The sequence below is a fragment of the Neolamprologus multifasciatus genome, chromosome 2 (assembly GCF_963576455.1).
Source record: "Neolamprologus multifasciatus chromosome 2, fNeoMul1.2, whole genome shotgun sequence".
NCBI classification, from domain to species: Eukaryota; Metazoa; Chordata; class Actinopteri; order Cichliformes; family Cichlidae; genus Neolamprologus; species Neolamprologus multifasciatus.
In genome coordinates, this window is record NC_140440.1 from 28,609,484 (window position 1) to 28,629,908 (window position 20,425).

The following is a 20,425-nucleotide window of genomic DNA, read 5'->3' on the forward strand; positions in this document are numbered from 1 at the left end:
TAGATAGATAGATAGATAGATAGATAGATAGATAGATAGATAGATAGATAGATAGATAGATAGATAGATAGATAGATATTTCCTCAATTTTATATTCGGCTTGCTGCAAGCCAGTAGGCGTACGTGTTTTCTGGGGAGCACGTGAATGCTTCTTGATCTAACAAATACAATCCATTTTATGTCATCTAAATATCTGTATGTTAAATGTCTCGACTTTTAATGTGTAGTGAATACAGTGCAGTTCAGGCCACTGAACAGACAGGGACGCTGTTAGCCTTCGAGTTGTCTAGGGTGCATTTGTTTTAGTACCTCCCCTGTACGTCACCATATTACATTCGAAATTAGTGTGCTTTTGTAGCAGAGCTAAGAGCAGGGATTGCCACGAAGAGCAGACGAGGAGTGCACGGTGGGATTCTTTTGTTTCACAAAAAAGGATTAATGCCGTTTTTGAGGACCGTACACTTCTATTTGACAGTCCAAACTGGAAACAGGGTCGAAGAAACGGAGGATTTTCTAAATTTTCTTCAAAGATTTTGTAATCGGAACGATGGGATGGCAAGTGCTGTTCTTTATCTCAGTGCTTTCTCTCGATGCAGTACAAGGGCAAGTCAGCTATTCTATTCCCGAGGAAATGAATAAGGGGGCTTCAATAGGTAATATAGCCCATGATCTAGGATTAGGAGTGGACAGACTGCAGTCCGGTAAAGCTCGTATTTATAGTGGCAACACTGAAGAGTATATAGAGCTGAAGCGAGAAAGAGGGGTGCTCCTTATTAAAGACAGAATAGACAGAGAAACGCTATGTGGTCAAACAATGCAATGCGCACTCCATTTTCAAATGATCCTGGAAAATCCAATGGAGTTTTACACGGTGACTGTTGAAATCACGGATATAAATGACAACCCCCCAACATTTGAGAGAAGTGAGATGAAATATGAAATATCCGAATCAGCTCTTACCGGAGCTCGATTCATCCTAGAAAAGGCTATCGACAATGACGTTGGTGTAAACGGTTTGGACAGCTACGCCCTAAACCCCAGCGATAATTTCGTTTTAAAAACCATCAGCCGAGGAGAGGGGACTAAACACATCGAAATGGTTTTACAGAAACCACTAGACCGAGAAACGCGTGAGCATTTCTCATTAATACTAACCGCTCTGGATGGCGGTGAACCACAGCTGTCAGGGACAATGCAGATTACCATTACCGTGTTAGACGCAAATGACAACGCGCCCGTTTGTTCAAAACCTGAATACACAGAAAGCGTTAAAGAAAATGCAGCTATTGGCACCGTAATTACAACTGTAAGTGCTACTGACATGGATAAAGGAAATAACGGAAAGATTGCATACGCGATCCCAAAGTCCGCCGCATCAAATCTGTTTGATATCGATCCTGAGAGTGGAGTATTGGCACTGAAGGGAAAAATAGATTATGAAAAACGGAGAGTTTACGAGATTGATGTGCAGGTGTCAGATCAGGCGGGACTCTCCGATGCATGTAAAGTGATAGTGGAAGTGAAAGATGAAAATGACAACCCTCCATCGATTAATATTATGTCTAAATCAAACACAGTGTCCGAGAATATGAAGCCGGGAACGGTCTTAACAATGCTAAATATACAGGATCCCGACTCAAATGAAAACGGAAAGGTAATGTGTATTTTAAATGACAACCTGCCTTTCGCCATTAAATCATCGAGCAATAATTTCTTTACTGTTGTAACAGACAGTGATTTAGACAGAGAGAGAGCCTCTGAGTATAACATCACTGTGACCTGCTCTGATGAGGGAGTGCCTGCCCTCTCCAGCAGCGTCACTCTCACCTTACAAATCTCAGACGTTAATGATAACGCACCTGTCTTTGAGAGGAGCTCATATGAGGGCTACATTGTGGAAAACAATACGCCAGGTTTCTCTATATTCACAGTCAAAGCCACAGACGCTGACTGGAGCCAGAACGCCCGTGTTTCTTACATACTGGAGGACTCCTCCGTTAACGGAGTGCCAGTCTCCTCGTATGTGTCCGTTAGTGCTGATAGTGGAGTCATCCATGCAGTGCGCTCTTTTGACTACGAGCAGATCAAAGACTTCCACTTCCGCGTAAAAGCGCAGGATGGAGGCTCTCCTCCACTCAGCAGCAACGTGACCGTGAAAATAATGATCCGGGACCAGAACGACAACCCCCCTCAGGTTCTGTACCCAGTCCAGACTGGTGGCTCTCTGGTGGCTGAAATGGTTCCTCGTTCAGCAGATGTGGGCTATCTGGTGACTAAAGTGGTGGCTGTTGATGTGGACTCTGGACAGAACGCCTGGCTCTCGTATAAACTGCAGAAAGCCACAGACAGGGCGCTGTTTGAAGTGGGTTTACAGAATGGAGAAATCAGAACTATCCGCCAAGTCACTGATAAAGATGCTGTCAAACAAAGACTGACTGTTATAGTTGAGGACAACGGGCAGCCGTCTCGTTCAGCTACAGTCATTATTAACGTGGCGGTGGCGGACAGCTTCCCTGAAGTGCTGTCGGAGTTCACTGAGTTGACGCACGACAAGGAGTACAATGACAACCTGACTTTTTACTTAGTCTTGGCTCTGGCTGTAGTTTCCTTCCTCTTCATCACGTGTTTAGTGGTTATTATATCAGTCAAAATCTACAGGTGGAGACAGTCTCGCATCCTGTATCACTCCAACCTGCCTGTCATTCCATATTATCCACCACGTTACTCAGACACTTTGGGGACAGGGACTCTGCCCCATGTGTACAATTACGAGGTGTGCAGGACGACTGACTCCAGAAAGAGTGACTGTAAGTTCGGCAGAGCTGGTAGTCAGAACGTGCTGATAATGGACCCCAGTTCTACAGGAACGATGCAGCGGATACAGAGTGAAAAGAGCATCCTGGATGAACCAGACTCTCCTCTAGAGGTTAGATGGCTTTAATATATTTTAAGTGTGTGTAAGATGTTTTAAATACACTAAAAAAAATCTATTTGCTGATATTGACATTTTAGATCTCAAAGGTAGCTGCTATGTTGGATGTGTTAATATACGTTTCAGTTTATGTCACATGTTATCACTACCTTCGTGCTTAACTTCACACCAAATAAGAACAACACTAACAGGTCTTATAAATGACTTTTCTTTTTTAAAGGCATCTGATGGTAGTCAGTGTGCTTCAGATATCGAGTTCTTTCACTTCAGAACAACGGATACCAACATTAGTAGTATTGCTTCCTATAGCCCCATTTCCACATGTTAAAAATTCGGTGCGGTGTCCATACTTTAAATACCAGAGGATTTTTATTGTCTTCAGTTATTATTTCTTTATTTGTTGTTCGAGTTATCAGTATTTCAGAAAACGCATTAGTTCCCTTCTCATTTTCCTCTTTCAGTCAGTTGGCTGACTTGTTTTTTCAACACTCTGTTTTGATAGCTTTTCAAACTCAATATCATATGTTGTGTTACTGCCTGTTTTTCCTAATATACTGTTATTGTGATACTCGAAATTAAACAATAAATTCTCGATTATTCTTTTTTCAAGTCCAAATGACAGTGTTAAAGATTCTGTAGGCTGATATTACTGAATTTGGTCACATCTGACAGTAAGTTGTCCTGCGGATGATTTTTAGATGATATTCTGCAGTTTTATAGTGCGGACTCTTAGGGCCGCTGTTGACCAGATTGTTGAGGACTGAGACCATGTTTGCAGCATCACCGCCCATATAACGTCGACATTATAAAGAGGGAACACGACGCACAAAGATCGAGCGATTCTGATCAAGGAGGATAAATACTGAAGAAAGATTTTTATTTTGGAGAGATTTGCTTTCGCTGACCGGAATATAAACTTAGGTTTTGACTTTGGAATACATATCTTCTGTTGTGTGGAATATAGATTGTGAATCCACGTTGAGTGAGAAATCTGAAAGAACAATGAAACGGCAGGTACTGCTATTTGTCTCTCTCCTTTCCCTCGGCCCAGTCTTCGGGCAGGTCAGTTACTCGATTCCGGAGGAAATGTCTAGAGGCTCTTTAGTTGGAAGTATAGCACAGGACTTAGGTTTAGAAATTAAACGTTTAATATCAGGAAAAGCCAAGATCTATAGCAGAAATAGCGACCAATTCATCGAGTTGAACAGAGAAAGAGGAGTCCTCCTCATCAAGGAGAGAATAGACAGAGAGGCGCTGTGCACAGAGACAGCGCTTTGTGCTTTGGATTTTCAGATCCTTTTGGAGAATCCGATGGAATTTTATACGGTTACAGTCCAGATCATAGACATCAATGATAATGCACCAACCTTTGAAAAAAGCGAAATGCATTTCAAGATTAGCGAATCAGCCGCAACAGGAGCAAAATTCGACCTGGAACGGGCCGTGGATCTGGATGTTGGTATTAATGATCTCCAGAAATACGAACTAAAACCAACTGAAAATTTTGGTCTAAAACTGCACAGTAACCCCGATGGACACAAAAACGTTGAGATGGTACTGCTCAAACCTTTAGACAGAGAAAAACAAGAGCAGATCTCTCTCGTGTTAACAGCTATAGATGGAGGAGAGCCACAGATGTCAGGAACAATGCAGATTCTCATTACAGTTTTAGACGCTAATGATAATGCGCCGGTTTTTACACAGAAAACATACAAAGCTACAGTCACTGAGAATTCACCTAAAGGAACAGTTGTTGCTACTGTTACAGCGTCAGACGCTGATCAAGGTTCTAACAGTAAAATAACATATTCAATCACAAATACGTTAGACAATGTCCGGAAAATGTTTTATGTAAATGAGGAAAACGGGCAAGTTTCATTAATTGAAACCATTGACTTTGAAAAGTCAAAACGTTTTCAAATAAATCTCCGTGCTAATGACGATGGAGGACTAACAGACTCGTGTAAGCTGATTGTTGATGTTCTCGATGTAAACGACAATAAACCTGAAATCAACATAATGTCCAAATCAACTGTGATTTCAGAGGACGCTAAACTCAATATGGTCGTTACGATGATTAATACTGAGGATTTAGATTCCGGAGACAACGGGAACGTGAAATGCTTTATCAGCGACAATGTACCATTCATTTTAAAACTGACAAGAAATAATTTCTATAATTTAATAACAGACAGTGATTTAGACAGAGAGAGATCCTCTGAGTATAACATCACTGTGACCTGCTCTGATGAGGGAGTGCCCTCCCTCTCCAGCAGTGTCACTCTTACCTTACAGATCTCAGACGTTAATGATAACGCACCTGTCTTTGAGAGGAGCTCATATGAGGCCTACATTGTAGAAAACAATACACCGGGCCTCTCTATATTCACAGTCAAAGCCACAGACGCTGACTGGAACCAGAATGCCCGTGTTTCTTACATACTGGAGGACTCCCCCGTTAACGGAGTGCCAGTCTCCTCGTATGTGTCCGTTAGTGCTGATAGTGGAGTCATCCATGCAGTGCGCTCTTTTGACTACGAGCAGATCAAAGATTTCCACTTCCGCGTAAAAGCGCAGGATGGAGGCTCTCCTCCACTCAGCAGCAACGTGACCGTGAAAATAATGATCCAGGACCAGAACGACAACCCCCCTCAGGTTCTGTACCCAGTCCAGACTGGTGGCTCTCTGGTGGCTGAAATGGTTCCTCGTTCAGCAGATGTGGGCTATCTGGTGACGAAAGTGGTGGCTGTTGATGTGGACTCTGGACAAAATGCCTGGCTCTCGTATAAACTGCAGAAAGCCACAGACAGGGCGCTGTTTGAAGTGGGCTTACAGAATGGAGAAATCAGAACTATCCGCCAAGTCACGGATAAAGATGCTGTCAAGCAAAGACTGACTGTTATAGTGGAGGACAACGGGCAGCCCTCTCGTTCAGCTACAGTCATTGTTAACGTGGCGGTTGCGGACAGCTTCCCTGAAGTGCTATCGGAGTTCACCGAGTTGACACACGACAAGGAGTACAATGACAACCTGACTTTTTACTTAGTCTTGGCTCTGGCTGTAGTTTCCTTCCTCTTCATCACGTGTTTAGTGGTTATTATATCAGTCAAAATCTACAGGTGGAAACAGTCTCGCATCCTGTATCACTCCAACCTGCCTGTCATTCCATATTATCCACCACGTTACTCAGACACTTTGGGGACAGGGACTCTGCCACATGTGTACAATTACGAGGTGTGCAGGACGACTGACTCCAGAAAGAGTGACTGTAAGTTCGGCAGAGCTGGTAGTCAGAACGTGCTGATAATGGACCCCAGTTCTACAGGAACGATGCAGCGGATACAGAGTGAAAAGAGCATCCTGGATGAACCAGACTCTCCTCTAGAGGTTAGTCTTCCATAAACCACAATGTTATAGTAATGAATATTCATGTGTTAAATATGAACCTATGTGGGGGGCTTTTTAATGTTTATTGGTGAGGGTTCGCCAACTCTTAAAAGCCCAGGTTTCGTGTATTTTGTTTTAAGTTTTCTATGTTTTACCTCTCCGTGCCTATATAATATTTTGTATATAATACAAATATCAGTTATGAGAGAGGGGGGCGGGTCTTTTTCCTGTTTTCTGGTGGGAGCTGTCCGTATTCAGCACTACGAACAGCTCCTCTTTCCGCACTGAAAAAAATGGATTGGATTTACTTAATTCAGTAGTGGACATTGGTTGCACACAGATGTTTTGCTCTGGCAGCAACTTAAAGAATTTAGTTAAATTAACACTTAACTTTAAAACATGACGCAATTGTTTTAAAAACACCCAAGATTCTTACATAAAAACTGTCTCCTTTTTTCAGTGCATTAATTACAATGACACATCAGGGCAGTTCATGGAATATAAAAAGGCGTTGACGCAAGGTAGTTCAACAATTTGAAGCAGCTGAGTTTATCACCTTACTGTATTTTTTGTTATCTTTTAAACAAAATCATTATTATTATTATTATTATTATTATTATTATTATTATTATTATTATTATTATTATTATTATTATTATTATTATGAAAAAAACAAGCGTTGATCATTTAAAGAAATGTAATCATTTTAAAATAGAAACCACTTGTTCTCATTTTCAATCCTTCATAATATTCTGTAGTTCAGGAAGATGAACTCTTAGGGCCGCTGTTGACCATCCTTTGTTATATAGGAAAAGAAATCAGCAGTGCCATCCCCATCCTTTACGATACAGAACGAGAGAAAGACACAATGAGCAGTACAGGACACGAAGATCAGCGTATTAAGCGTCAGTTTGGACTGGAGCTGTTATTTTAAAGTTGCAATTTTCGATTTGTAAAGTGGCTACATACAACATGATGATATAAACAGGATTACTTTTCAAGTGGAATCCATTTTTTACAGCAATATTACACGGCTTATTTTACTGCAACATGGCGGTTAGAACAATGCAACGGCAAGTGCTTCTTTTCACCTTGTTTTTCTGTTTCTTCTCAGTGACTGGGCAGGTCAGTTACTCCATTCCAGAGGAAATGCCGAAAGGCTCTTTTGTGGGCGATATTGCACACGATTTTGGTTTGGATGTAAAAAGGCTGAAATCAGGGAAAGCTCGGATTTATACCGGAGACAGCGCAGAGTACATCGAGTTGAACAGAGAAAGAGGAGTCCTCCTCGTCAAAGACAGAATAGACAGAGAGCTAATCTGTGCGCAGACGGCGCCTTGTGCTTTACACTTCCAGGTTATTTTAGAGAATCCGATGGAATTTTATAGCATTACCGTGGAAGTGACAGATGTTAATGACAACGCCCCAATTTTCAAAAGAGGTGAGATGAAATTCAAAATAAGTGAATCCGTTAATACAGGAAGTGTGTTTATGCTCGAACAAGCAATAGATCTCGATGTGGGTGTAAACGGCCTTCAAAGTTATCTGTTAAAGCCCACTGATAACTTCGTTTTGAAGGTGCAGAATCAAGCGGATGGAAGTAAGCAGGTAGAAATGGTTTTGAAGAAACCTTTAGATCGAGAAAAACAGGATCATTTGTCACTTGTTTTGACTGCAGTAGACGGCGGTGAACCGCAGCTCTCCGGGGCAGTTCAGATAAACGTAAATGTTCTTGATAGTAATGATAATGCTCCAGTTTTTCCTCAAAAAATATACAAGTCAACCTTAAAAGAAAATTCGCCCGAAGGAACTGTACTGATTACAGTTAGTGCTTCTGATTTAGACGACGGATCCAATGGAAAGATATCATATACAATATTAAACTCCGTGGACGATGCTTCGGAAAAATTTGACGTGAACCGAGAAACTGGTGAAATTACACTGGTCGGAAACACCGACTTTGAAAAGAAGCGACAATATCAAATACATGTTCAAGCCAGTGATGAAGGAGGATTGGCCGATACCAGTAAAATTGTTGTAGAAATACTTGATACAAATGATAATGTACCTGCTATAAATGTCATGTCAAAGTCTAACATAATAGCGGAAGACATTACACCTGGCACTGTTGTGACAATCATAAATATCCAAGATCCAGACTCAGGCGAAAATGGAAACGTTCAATGTAATATTAACAAGAATATTCCATTTTTAGTTTCTTCCACATCAAATAACTTTTTCAGTATAGTAACAGACAGTGATTTAGACAGAGAGAGAGCTTATGAGTACAACATCACTGTAACCTGCTCTGATGAGGGAGTGCCCTCCCTCTCCAGCAGTGTCACTCTCATCTTACAGATCTCAGACGTTAATGATAACGCACCTGTCTTTGAGAGGAGCTCATATGAGGCCTACATTGTAGAAAACAACACACCAGGTCTCTCTATATTCACAGTCAAAGCCTCAGACGCTGACTGGAACCAGAACGCCCGTGTTTCTTACATACTGGAGGACTCCTCCGTTAACGGAGTGCCAGTCTCCTCATATGTGTCGGTTAGGGCAGATAGTGGAGTCATCCATGCAGTGCGCTCTTTTGACTACGAGCAGATCAAAGATTTCCACTTCTGCGTAAAAGCGCAGGATGGAGGCTCTCCTCCACTCAGCAGCAACGTGACTGTGAAAATAATGATCCAAGACCAGAACGACAACCCTCCTCAGGTCTTGTACCCAGTCCAGACTGGTGGATCTCTTGTGGCTGAAATGGTGCCTCGTTCAGCAGATGTGGGCTATCTGGTGACGAAAGTGGTGGCTGTTGATGTGGACTCTGGACAGAATGCCTGGCTCTCCTATAAACTGCAGAAAGCCACAGACAGGGCGCTGTTTGAAGTGGGCTTACAGAATGGAGAAATCAGAACTATCCGCCAAGTCACTGATAAAGATGCTGTCAAACAAAGACTGACTGTTATAGTGGAGGACAACGGACAGCCCTCTCGTTCAGCTACAGTCATTGTCAACGTGGCGGTGGCGGACAGCTTCCCTGAAGTGCTTTCAGAGTTCACTGAGTTGACTCACGACAAGGAGTACAATGACAACCTGACTTTTTACTTAGTCTTGGCTCTGGCTGTAGTTTCCTTCCTCTTCATCACGTGTTTAGTGGTTATTATATCAGTCAAAATCTACAGGTGGAGACAGTCTCGCATCCTGTATCACTCCAACCTGCCTGTTATTCCATATTATCCACCACGTTACTCAGACACTTTGGGGACAGGGACTCTGCCACATGTGTACAATTACGAGGTGTGCAGGACGACTGACTCCAGAAAGAGTGACTGTAAGTTCGGCAGAGCTGGTAGTCAGAACGTGCTGATAATGGACCCCAGTTCTACAGGAACGATGCAGCGGATACAGAGTGAAAAGAGCATCCTGGATGAACCAGACTCTCCTCTAGAGGTTAGACCACTTTAATATGTTGTCAGTGTATTTATTACGTTTTTAAATAATGCTCAAATCTGTTTGTTTTGAGATAAGTTTTTCATTGTGGGACTAGAGTCTTATATTGAATTTGTTGGTAAATTTTTTATGTTTACTTAATCCTTACTTAACATATAATAAAAATAAATACACACAAATTTTATTTTTATAGCACCTTTCTAAACAGAATCACAAAGTGATGCACATAAGATAACAAATCGTAAAAAGGTAAAACAGACAGGGAGAACAGGGAGAAATTAACCAAAAGCAGTTTTAAAAGGGTGAGTTTTGAGGATTTTTTTAAAAGCAGCTACTGAGTCCAGAGTTCTTAAGGTTTGTGGGAGAGAGTTCCAAAGTCTAGGGGCCACAATGGCAAAAGCTCTATCACCCTTAGTTCTCATCTTAGTATGTTTTATATCAAGTAAGCCCTGATCAGATGACCTCAGGGACCTGCTAGGGCCATAGGGCTGTAGCAGATCAGAGATGTAGGCAGGTGCCAATCCGTACAAAGCTCTAAAAGTCAAGACCAGGATCTTAAATCGGACTCTAAATTCAACAGGAAGCCAGTTTAGCTGAGATAGCAACAGTGTCACGTGTGAATGCTTAGAGGATTTTGTCCAAAGCCTAGCTGCACCGTTTTGCACAACCTGCAGACAATCCAGAGAACCTTTGCTTAGACACATAAACAGTGAGCTACAATAGTCCAAGCATGAGGAAATAAATGCATGTATAACAATCGCCAGTTCAGAGCGAGATAAAATAGGGCTTAACTTAGCCACATTTCATAAATGATAAAAACAAGACCGAACCAGAGATTTAACATGACCATCCAATGTGAGAGTCGAGTCAAAGGTGACACCTAATTTCCTGACAGAGTATTTAACATAAACTGAGAGAGGACCAGGGGTTTCACTATCTGGGATAAAAATCTGTCAGGAGCAAATACAAGGACTTCAGTTTTCCCCTCGTTGAGTTGGAGGGAATTTGCAGCCACCCAACGTTTCATCAAATCTAAGCAGTCATTTAGAAACTGAAGCTTAGATAAATCATGGGGCTTAAAAGAAATGTACAACTGAATATCATCAGCATAACAGTGATAAGAAATGTCCTCAAAAGAGCTGATAGCCGAGAGAAGATATATTAAAAACAATAAAGGCCCCAAAACCAATCCTTGAGGGACACCATAAGTAAGGGATGTAGAGGATGGCCTAAACTCGGAAACCACCACAAAAAAAAGGATCGGTGATGTAGATATGAGCAGAACCACTCTAAGGCAGTTCCAGGTACACCAACCCTATGTTTTAACTGTTCAAGGAGGATGTGGTGGTCAACTGTGTCAAACGCCAACGTGAGGTCCAGCATAAGTAGAACACAGCATTTCCCTGCATCATTACTCATCAAAGTGTCACTAGAGATCCTAAGAAGGGCTGGAGTGACCTCTACGAAAGCCGGACTGAAACTTATCGCGAATGCTATGTTTGTCCAGACCCGCTATAAGTTGCTTAGCCACAACCTTTTCTAGAAGCGTAGCGATTAACAGTAATTTAGAGATTGGTCTGTAACTGTTCCAAAGAGAGAGGTCTAGCTGAGTTTTTTTAAAAGTAGGAGAATAGCAGCATTTCTAAAATAAACCAGAACTATGCCTGTGAAGAGTTGATTAAATTGAGCACACATAGACCAATAGACTGAAAGACATTTTTGAATAATGATGCAGGTACAACGTCAAGTGAACAGGAGGATGCTTTCACTGAATTCACTAGTTTTACCAGCTCAGGTAGTGAAACAGAAGAGAAAGTATCCAATATGACGGCCAAGATGGGGTGGAGATAGACATAACAGGTGCTGAATGTGAAACATTTATTCTCACGTTATTAATTTTTGCAAGCAGAAAAGAAAGAAAATTTTCACAGTCCTCATTAGATGAAATAGGGGCCGCAGGTAGAGCAGGAGTAACAATGTCACTAATGGTGTTGAATAGCACTGTAGGATTACCTCTGCTCTTTGTAACTAAGTGTGGGAAATAGGCAGCCCTCGCATCTCTGATCGCATTATTAAAAAAAATTAAAAGGTCCTTTAGGTAGAGGAGATGAACATTTAGATGAGTTTTCCTCCACCTGCGCTCCGCTTTTCGACAATCACGTTTTAGACAAGGAATACTGCCATTTAGCCAAGGAGGAGATTTGGAGGCAGAAACTCTCCTCGTTTTAACCAGACAAATTTCATCTAAAATAGAAAAGCAATAATTATTAAAAAAAAAAAGATTTGCTGAGAATCGACACCATTATGAGGAGATAGCTGTAAGTTAAGCGCATCCGCAAATTTCTCCGCTGTGGAGGAGTTTAAGATGCGAGAGCTAACCATCCGTTGAACAGGGATTAAAAGACACGTTAAAAACAATAACATGGTGATCAGAAATAGAAATGTCCTCAGAGCAAACCCAAAGTAAGAACAAGGTCCAGTGTGTGACCTTTGCTATGTGTAGGACCGGACACATGCTAAGCAAAATGAAAAGAATCCATAATGTTGATGAAGTCTCTGGCAAAGGGGTCGGAGTCATCATCAACGTGTATATGAGCCCTGATAAAAAAAAAAGCCCATTAGAGCCAGGTGGACGATATACCACAGCAAGGTAAAAGGGATCCTTGTTTCCGATTTTAAGCAGCTGCATCTCAAACGAAAGAAAATGTCCAATTTTCACGGAGCGGCAGGAGAAACGGTCCTGGAAAGCCGCAGCAAGCCCACCACCCCGGCCAGATACCCGAGGCTGGGTTATAAAAGTATAGCCATCCGGGCAGAGTTCAACAAATGACGAGTATTCTACGTCGCGCTGCCAGGTCTCAGTCAGAGGGAAAAAAGTCGAGTTTTTTAGATAATATTAAATCATTCAACAAGAATGATTTATTAGACATAGATCGCGCGTTAAAGGCGCCATATTCAATGAGGTAGATGCCTCATTATTTGCAAAGGCTCAAGTTAAAGGACGTAGGTACACAGGGTTTGAGCATCACGCTCGTAGAATCCACTCACTGAGCGAATAAAGAGCCAGCCGGCAGGAGAGTCTGGATAAACCCTCCTAAGGCAGCACGGTCTCAAAGAGCCGGGGCCAGTGTATCCAAACAGGGACGTGGAAAACAAGTCCTCCTCCATGGAGCTTTTCTGAGCACAGGAGACAAGGCGCGCTCGACGTCGCTTACCAGCCAAACCCCGCCGCCAGGTAAGCCTGAGCTTTACCTGAATACCTCCTCTTCTCCCTCTCCTTCTCCGTGGTCTAGAGGGACCGCCGAAATAGTCTGACGAAGATTCAGCTAATGGAGGAGGGTGGAAAATGCAGGAGGACGAAGAGAGATCGTGAGGATCGGATGGATAGCAAATCCAGGCTAGCATACACCAAGGCAGCCAATACATCTTAAAACTAAGTGAGAACAGTAGAGTAGAAGAAAACAACACAAAAGTAGTAGAGCGCAACAAACTGCACCCGGTAGCGGCAGAGCCAAACACAGGCGCTATCATAACATAGCTCAACAATGAATAACTAATGCATCAATTTTACACACGCGCAAAACAAAAACAATGTTAATATGCTTGAGGAATAATTTTTTTTCTAAACAGAATCTTAATGGCATCTAATCAATATTAATAGACCTCAAATGTTAACCGCATTCACTTCAGAACCACGGACAGCAGCATTAGCAATATTAATTTATGTTACCTCGTGTCCATTTTGTGCTGTTTCCACAATTCAAGCGCCAAGGTTTAACAATTATCCATATTTAAGTAAACTTGTGTTTTCCCGACGGATTTTCCCTTTCGGTCGGTCAGCTGACTTGTTTTATCCGGGCTAACTCTCTTACACCATTGATATCTTAACATCACAGTCACTGTCTGTTTTTCTTAATATACTGTTATTGTGATCCTAGAAATACACAATAAATTCCCGATTGTTCTTTTTTCAAGTCCAAATGACAGTGTTAAAGATTCTGTAGGCTGATATTACTGAATTTGCACACATTTGACAGTAAGTTGTCCTGTTTTAGATGATATTCTGCAGTTTTATAGTGCGGACTCTTAGGGCCGCTGTTGGCCAGAGTGTTGAGGGCTGAGACTATGTTTGTAGCAGCACCGCCCATGTAACATCATAAAGAGGGAACACGACGCACAAAGATCGAGCGATTCTGATCAAGGAGGATAAATACTGAAGAAAGATTTTTATTTTGGAGAGATTTGCTTTCGCTGACCGGAATATAAACTTAGGTTTTGACTTTGGAATACATATCTTCTGTTGTGTGGAATATAGATTGTGAATCCACGTTGAGTGAGAAATCTGAAAGAACAATGAAACGGCAGGTACTGCTATTTGTCTCTCTCCTTTCCCTCGGCCCAGTCTTCGGGCAGGTCAGTTACTCGATTCCGGAGGAAATGTCTAGAGGCTCTTTAGTTGGAAGTATAGCACAGGATTTAGGTTTAGAAATTAAACGTTTAATATCAGGAAAAGCCAAGATCTATAGCAGAAATAGCGACCAATTCATCGAGCTGAACAGAGAAAGAGGAGTCCTCCTCATCAAGGAGAGAATAGACAGAGAGGCGCTGTGCACAGAGAAAGCGCTTTGTGCTCTACATTTTCAGATCCTTTTGGAGAATCCGATGGAATTTTATACGGTTACAGTCCAGATCACAGACATCAATGATAATGCACCAACCTTTGAAAAAAGCGAAATGAATTTCAAAATTAGCGAGTCTGCAACTGCCGGCTCAAAATTTGTTTTGGAACGGGCTGTGGATCTTGATGTTGGTATTAATGCGGTTCAAAACTACGATTTAAAACCGACCAACAATTTTGCTCTGAGACTGCACAGTAACCCAGATGGACAGAAAAATGTTGAGATGGTACTGCAGAAACCTTTAGACAGAGAGAAACAAGAGCAGATATCCCTCGTGTTAACAGCTGTAGATGGAGGAGAGCCACAGATGTCAGGAACAATGCAGATTCTCATTACAGTTTTAGACGCTAATGATAATGCGCCGGTTTTTACACAGCAAACATACAAAGCTACAGTCACTGAGAATTCACCTAAAGGAACAGTTGTTGCTACTGTTACAGCGTCAGACGCAGATCAAGGTTCGAACAGTAAAATAACATATTCAATCACAAATACGTTAGGTAACGTAAAGAAATTGTTTGAAGTAAACACAGAAAACGGGCAAGTTTCATTGGTTGAAACCATTGATTTTGAAAAAACAAAACGCTTCCAAATAAATATAGGAGCAAGTGATGAGGGGGGACTCACGGATTCTTGTAAACTGATTGTTGATGTTCTGGATGTAAACGACAATAAACCTGAAATCAACATAATGTCCAAATCGACTGTGATATCAGAGGATGCTAATCTCAACACAGTAGTAACAATGATAAATGTTGAGGACTTAGATTCCGGAGACAGTGGGATCGTGAAATGCTTTATCAACGAAAATGCACCATTTATTATAAAATCATCAACAAATAATTTCTATACTTTAGTAACAGACAATGATTTAGACAGAGAGAGAGCCTCTGAGTATAACATCACTGTGACCTGCTCTGATGAGGGAGTGCCCTCCCTCTCCAGCAGTGTCACTCTCACCTTACAGATCTCAGACGTTAATGATAACGCACCTGTCTTTGAGAGAAGCTCATATGAGGCCTACATTGTAGAAAACAACACACCGGGCCTCTCTATATTTACAGTCAAAGCCTCAGACGCTGACTGGAACCAGAACGCCCGTGTTTCTTACATACTGGAGGACTCCTCTGTTAACGGAGTGCCAGTCTCCTCATATGTGTCCGTTAGTGCTGATAGTGGAGTCATCCATGCAGTGCGCTCTTTTGACTACGAGCAGATCAAAGATTTCCACTTCCGCGTAAAAGCGCAGGATGGAGGCTCTCCTCCACTCAGCAGCAACGTGACTGTGAAAATAAATATCCAGGACCAGAACGACAACCCCCCTCAGGTTCTGTACCCAGTCCAGACTGGTGGTTCTCTGGTGGCTGAAATGGTGCCTCGTTCAGCAGATGTGGGCTATCTGGTGACTAAAGTGGTGGCTGTTGATGTGGACTCTGGACAGAATGCCTGGCTCTCCTATAAACTACAGAAAGCCACAGACAGGGCGCTGTTTGAAGTGGGCTTACAGAATGGAGAAATCAGAACTATCCGCCAAGTCACTGATAAAGATGCTGTCAAACAAAGACTGACTGTTATAGTGGAGGACAACGGGCAGCCCTCTCGTTCAGCTACAGTCATTGTTAACGTGGCGGTGGCGGACAGCTTCCCTGAGGTGCTGTCGGAGTTCACCGAGTTGACACACGACAAGGAGTACAATGACAACCTGACTTTTTACTTAGTCTTGGCTCTGGCTGTAGTTTCCTTCCTCTTCATCACGTGTTTAGTGGTTATTATATCAGTCAAAATCTACAGGTGGAGACAGTCTCGTATCTTGTATCACTCCAACCTGCCTGTCATTCCATATTATCCACCACGTTACTCAGACACTTTGGGGACAGGGACTCTGCCACATGTGTACAATTACGAGGTGTGCAGGACGACTGACTCCAGAAAGAGTGACTGTAAGTTCGGCAGAGCTGGTAGTCAGAACGTGCTGATAATGGACCCCAGTTCTACAGGAACGATGCAGCGGATACAGAGTGAAAAGAGCATCCTGGATGAACCAGACTCTCCTCTCGAGGTCAGTTATAAATGTGGCTTCAACTTTATGGCATAATGTCTTTTTAAATGATTCAGTATCCGGCTATACTGTTGAAATTATCCTGCTATCTTACCAAACAATCGATCTTATATATAATTTACATTTTTATTCACTGATGACCTATTAGAACTATAAAGGGGAATTACTTTACTGTTGTGAAATTGTCTGCTAAGTCTTCTCTAAGTTTTCGTGCAAAAGGTTTCAATGCTAATTATTTTAAATTGTTTCTATATTAAATATTGTTATATGAAACGGTCAATCAATTTCTACTTAGTCGTTAAATTTTCCTCTAAAAATATGATGTAATTAAACTTTAGTTAAAATTATTTAGTGACCTCTTTTCTTATCGGTACCAGAATTTTCAGTCATTTATTTCACTCTTTCATAAGATTTTGGTAAAGACATTTAACTAAATACTCAGCACTGACAATGTTATAATTTAGTTATACTGTCCAGAAAGGGCATAGCGTTTTATTTATTCTTTTTTTTCATTCATTTATTTTTTGGTTTTGTTTTCCTTAATGTAAAACAGTGGTGCCCCCACTCATCCTGGTCGTCTAGGATAGTGATTTCAGGACCGCAGACAGCGACACTATTGAACTTATTTGTACTCTTCTTGTATTTTACATCTTTTCATTATTCCTGTGGGACTTTGTCTTCACAAAATTTGCTTATTTAATACTTTGAGTATGCTGTGGTGCTTACTTTCACGGAATCATTTTCATGACTGATAAATTTAAGAAAGAAAACACTGTTAGTTGATTTGGCTGTAGCTCACGAGATACAGGAACTCATGTATCAATGGGACGTGTGGTCTTGGATTAATAGTTTCTCCGGTCTGAGTGAAAATTACCTTTGGGCAAGATATTGAACCCTGAGCTTCTCCCGATGCGTTCATTGGAGTGTGACTGTTAGAAATGTCTTAGCGCAAGAAAAAAACTGAATAAATGTGTGAATGAAACATGCTGGACAAGGCGTTTGAGTGTTAAAGCAGGTGTTTTTTAAGCGTTTTGTAGAAACCAGTATATTTACCATTCACGCTACATTTGGAGCTAATTTATATTGAAGTGAGGAATCAACAGCGTTGAAGAAAACTTTTGTTGTTTGTTTGTGGGGTTTTTTTTTTAATTTAATTTACGTTTCCCGTGATAAACATCTGTGATTGCAAGTCTTCTATTACAGATTGCCTGACGGTAGTGTTCTGCAGTTTTGCTTTTTGAACTCTTAGGGCCGCTGTTGACCAGAGTGTTGATGGCTGACAGTAGGGTTGCAACAGCGGCGTATCTCACATAAACCACGACATAACGAGCACGGGGTACGACGAGAAAGAGCGGATATTCTAGATGCGCAGAATATCTGATGACAAAGACGACATTTATTTTTTTCATTTTCCGTTGTTCTGGGAGGAATATAACGCTAAAATATTGTTGTGTCTACCAGGAATTGATTTCACTTAATGGAATATATTTTCGCGTTGTGGAGCCTCGTTGATAGAATACTAGGGTAGAACAATGAAAGGGCCTGCGCTGTTGTGTTTTGCTCTCCTTTCCTTTGGCTCGGTAACTGGACAAGTCAGCTATACAATACCGGAGGAAATGACTAAAGGATCGTTAGTCGGTAATATAGCACAGGATTTGGGTTTACAAATCAAACGTTTAATATCAGGTAAAGCTCGAATTTATACCCGAGACAGCGACCAGTACGTCGAGCTGAACAGAGAAAGAGGAGTCCTCCTCGTTAAAGAAAGGATCGACAGAGAGGCGCTGTGCAGACGGACGACACCGTGTGCTCTACATTTTCAGATCATTTTGGAGAATCCGATGGAATTTTATACGGTTACAGTGCAGATCACAGATATCAATGATAATGCACCAACCTTTGAGAAAACAGAGATGGAGTTTAAAATTAGTGAGTCTGCGGTAACTGGGGCAAAATTTGTTCTGAAAAGGGCTGTGGATGTTGATGTTGGCACCAATGATCTTCAAAGGTACGAACTAAAACCAACTGACAATTTCGTTCTTAAAATGCATAATAATGCTGATGGAAATAAAAATGTTGAGATGGTACTGCAGAAACCTTTAGACAGAGAGAAACAAGAGCAGATCTCTCTCGTGTTAACAGCTATAGATGGAGGGGAGCCACAGATGTCAGGAACAATGCAGATTCTCATTACAGTTTTAGACGTTAATGATAATGCGCCGGTTTTTACACAGCAAACATACAAAGCTACAGTCACTGAGAATTCACCTAAAGGAACAGTTGTTGCTACTGTTACAGCGTCAGACGCAGATCAAGGCTCTAACAGTAAAGTAACGTATTCAATCACAAATACTTTAGATAATATCGGGGAAATCTTTAAGATAAACCAAGTGAACGGCGAAGTGACTTTAATTGGAAATATTGACTTTGAGGAGTCACGAAATTTTCAAATAAATTTACTTGCTAGTGATGACGGAGGACTAACAGACTCTTCTAGGGTTATTGTTGATGTGTTCGATGTCAATGACAACAAACCTGAAATTAGCATAATGACGAAGGCGACCGTGATTTCAGAGGATGCTAAACTCAATACAGTCGTTATGATGATAAATATCGAAGATAAGGACTCGGGAGAAAACGGAAAAGTTTATTGTTCAGTAAGCGAAAACATACCGTTTATATTAAAAAAATCTACAAATAATTTCTATAATTTAATAACAGACAGTGATTTAGACAGAGAGAGAGCCTCTGAGTATAACATCACTGTGACCTGCTCTGATGAGGGAGTGCCCTCCCTCTCCAGCAGTGTCACTCTCACCTTACAGATCTCAGACGTTAATGATAACTCACCTGTCTTTGAGAGGAGCTCATATGAGGCCTATATTGTAGAAAACAACACGCCAGGTCTCTCTATATTCACAGTCAAAGCCACAGACGCTGACTGGAACCAAAATGCCCGTGTTTCTTACATACTGGAGGACTCCTCCGTTAATGGAGTGCCAGTCTCCTCATATGTGTCGGTTAGTGCTGATAGTGGAGTCATCCATGCAGTGCACTCTTTTGACTACGAGCAGATTAAAGATTTCCACTTCCGCGTAAAAGCGCAGGATGGAGGCTCTCCTCCACTCAGCAGCAACGTGACCGTGAAAATAATGATCCGGGACCAGAACGACAACCCCCCTCAGGTTCTGTACCCAGTCCAGACTGGTGGCTCTCTGGTGGCTGAAATGGTGCCTCGTTCAGCAGATGTGGGCTATCTGGTGACTAAAGTGGTGGCTGTTGATGTGGACTCTGGACAGAATGCCTGGCTCTCCTATAAACTGCAGAAAGCCACAGACAGGGCGCTGTTTGAAGTGGGCTTACAGAATGGAGAGATCAGAACTATCCGCCAAGTCACTGATAAAGATGCTGTCAAACAAAGACTGACTGTTATAGTGGAGGACAACGGGCAGCCCTCTCGTTCAGCTACAGTCATTGTTAACGTGGCGGTGGCGGACAGCTTCCCTGAAGTGCTGTCGGAGTTCACTGAGTTGACGCACGACAAGGAGTACAATGACAACCTGACTTTTTACTTGGTCTTGGCTCTGGCTGTAGTTTCCTTCCTCTTCATCACGTGTTTAGTGGTTATTATATCAGTCAAAATCTACAGGTGGAGACAGTCTCGCATCCTGTATCACTCCAACCTGCCTGTCATTCCATATTATCCACCACGTTACTCAGACACTTTGGGGACAGGGACTCTGCCACATGTTTACAATTACGAGGTGTGCAGGACGACTGACTCCAGAAAGAGTGACTGTAAGTTCGGCAGAGCTGGTAGTCAGAACGTGCTGATAATGGACCCCAGCTCTACAGGAACGATCCAGCGGATACAGAGTGAAAAGAGCATCCTGGATGAACCAGACTCTCCTCTAGAGG

At 41.9% G+C, this 20,425-nt stretch overlaps 6 protein-coding genes across 19 annotated transcripts in view; all 6 read left to right on the forward strand.

The window, feature by feature from the left end:
• LOC146524648 (protocadherin beta-16-like) overlaps positions 1–20,425 on the forward strand; it is a 277,164-nt gene that overhangs the window by 196,778 nt on the left and 59,961 nt on the right. The window lies entirely within an intron of this gene.
• The window catches only part of LOC146524650 (protocadherin gamma-C5-like), a 298,508-nt gene that overhangs the window by 171,163 nt on the left and 106,920 nt on the right, over positions 1–20,425 (forward strand). The window lies entirely within an intron of this gene.
• LOC146524664 (protocadherin gamma-A2-like) overlaps positions 1–20,425 on the forward strand; it is a 39,226-nt gene that overhangs the window by 13,899 nt on the left and 4,902 nt on the right. Inside the window, exon 1 of one of the 3 annotated variants that reach the window (XM_085174375.1) lies at positions 13,511–16,507. The exons of 1 other annotated variant lie outside the window; for it this stretch is intronic. In XM_085174375.1, coding sequence (XP_085030501.1) covers positions 14,123–16,507 — 2,385 coding nt within the window. In that variant the 5' untranslated portion in view covers positions 13,511–14,122. One more of the 3 variants, XM_085174383.1, reaches the window with a different exon arrangement.
• LOC146524668 (protocadherin gamma-A2-like) lies at positions 52–2,941 on the forward strand. Its single transcript, XM_085175025.1, has one exon. The coding sequence runs from the start codon at positions 548–550 to the stop codon at positions 2,939–2,941; it is 2,394 nt and encodes a 797-aa protein (XP_085031151.1). The 5' UTR covers positions 52–547.
• Positions 3,931–6,972, forward strand: LOC146524669 (protocadherin beta-16-like). The gene has a single exon (XM_085174989.1). It carries the CDS (start codon positions 3,935–3,937, stop codon positions 6,332–6,334), a length of 2,400 nt encoding a protein of 799 aa, XP_085031115.1. The 5' UTR covers positions 3,931–3,934; the 3' UTR covers positions 6,335–6,972.
• LOC146524670 (protocadherin gamma-A2-like) lies at positions 6,988–9,925 on the forward strand. Its single transcript, XM_085174894.1, has one exon. It carries the CDS (start codon positions 7,370–7,372, stop codon positions 9,782–9,784), a length of 2,415 nt encoding a protein of 804 aa, XP_085031020.1. The 5' UTR covers positions 6,988–7,369; the 3' UTR covers positions 9,785–9,925.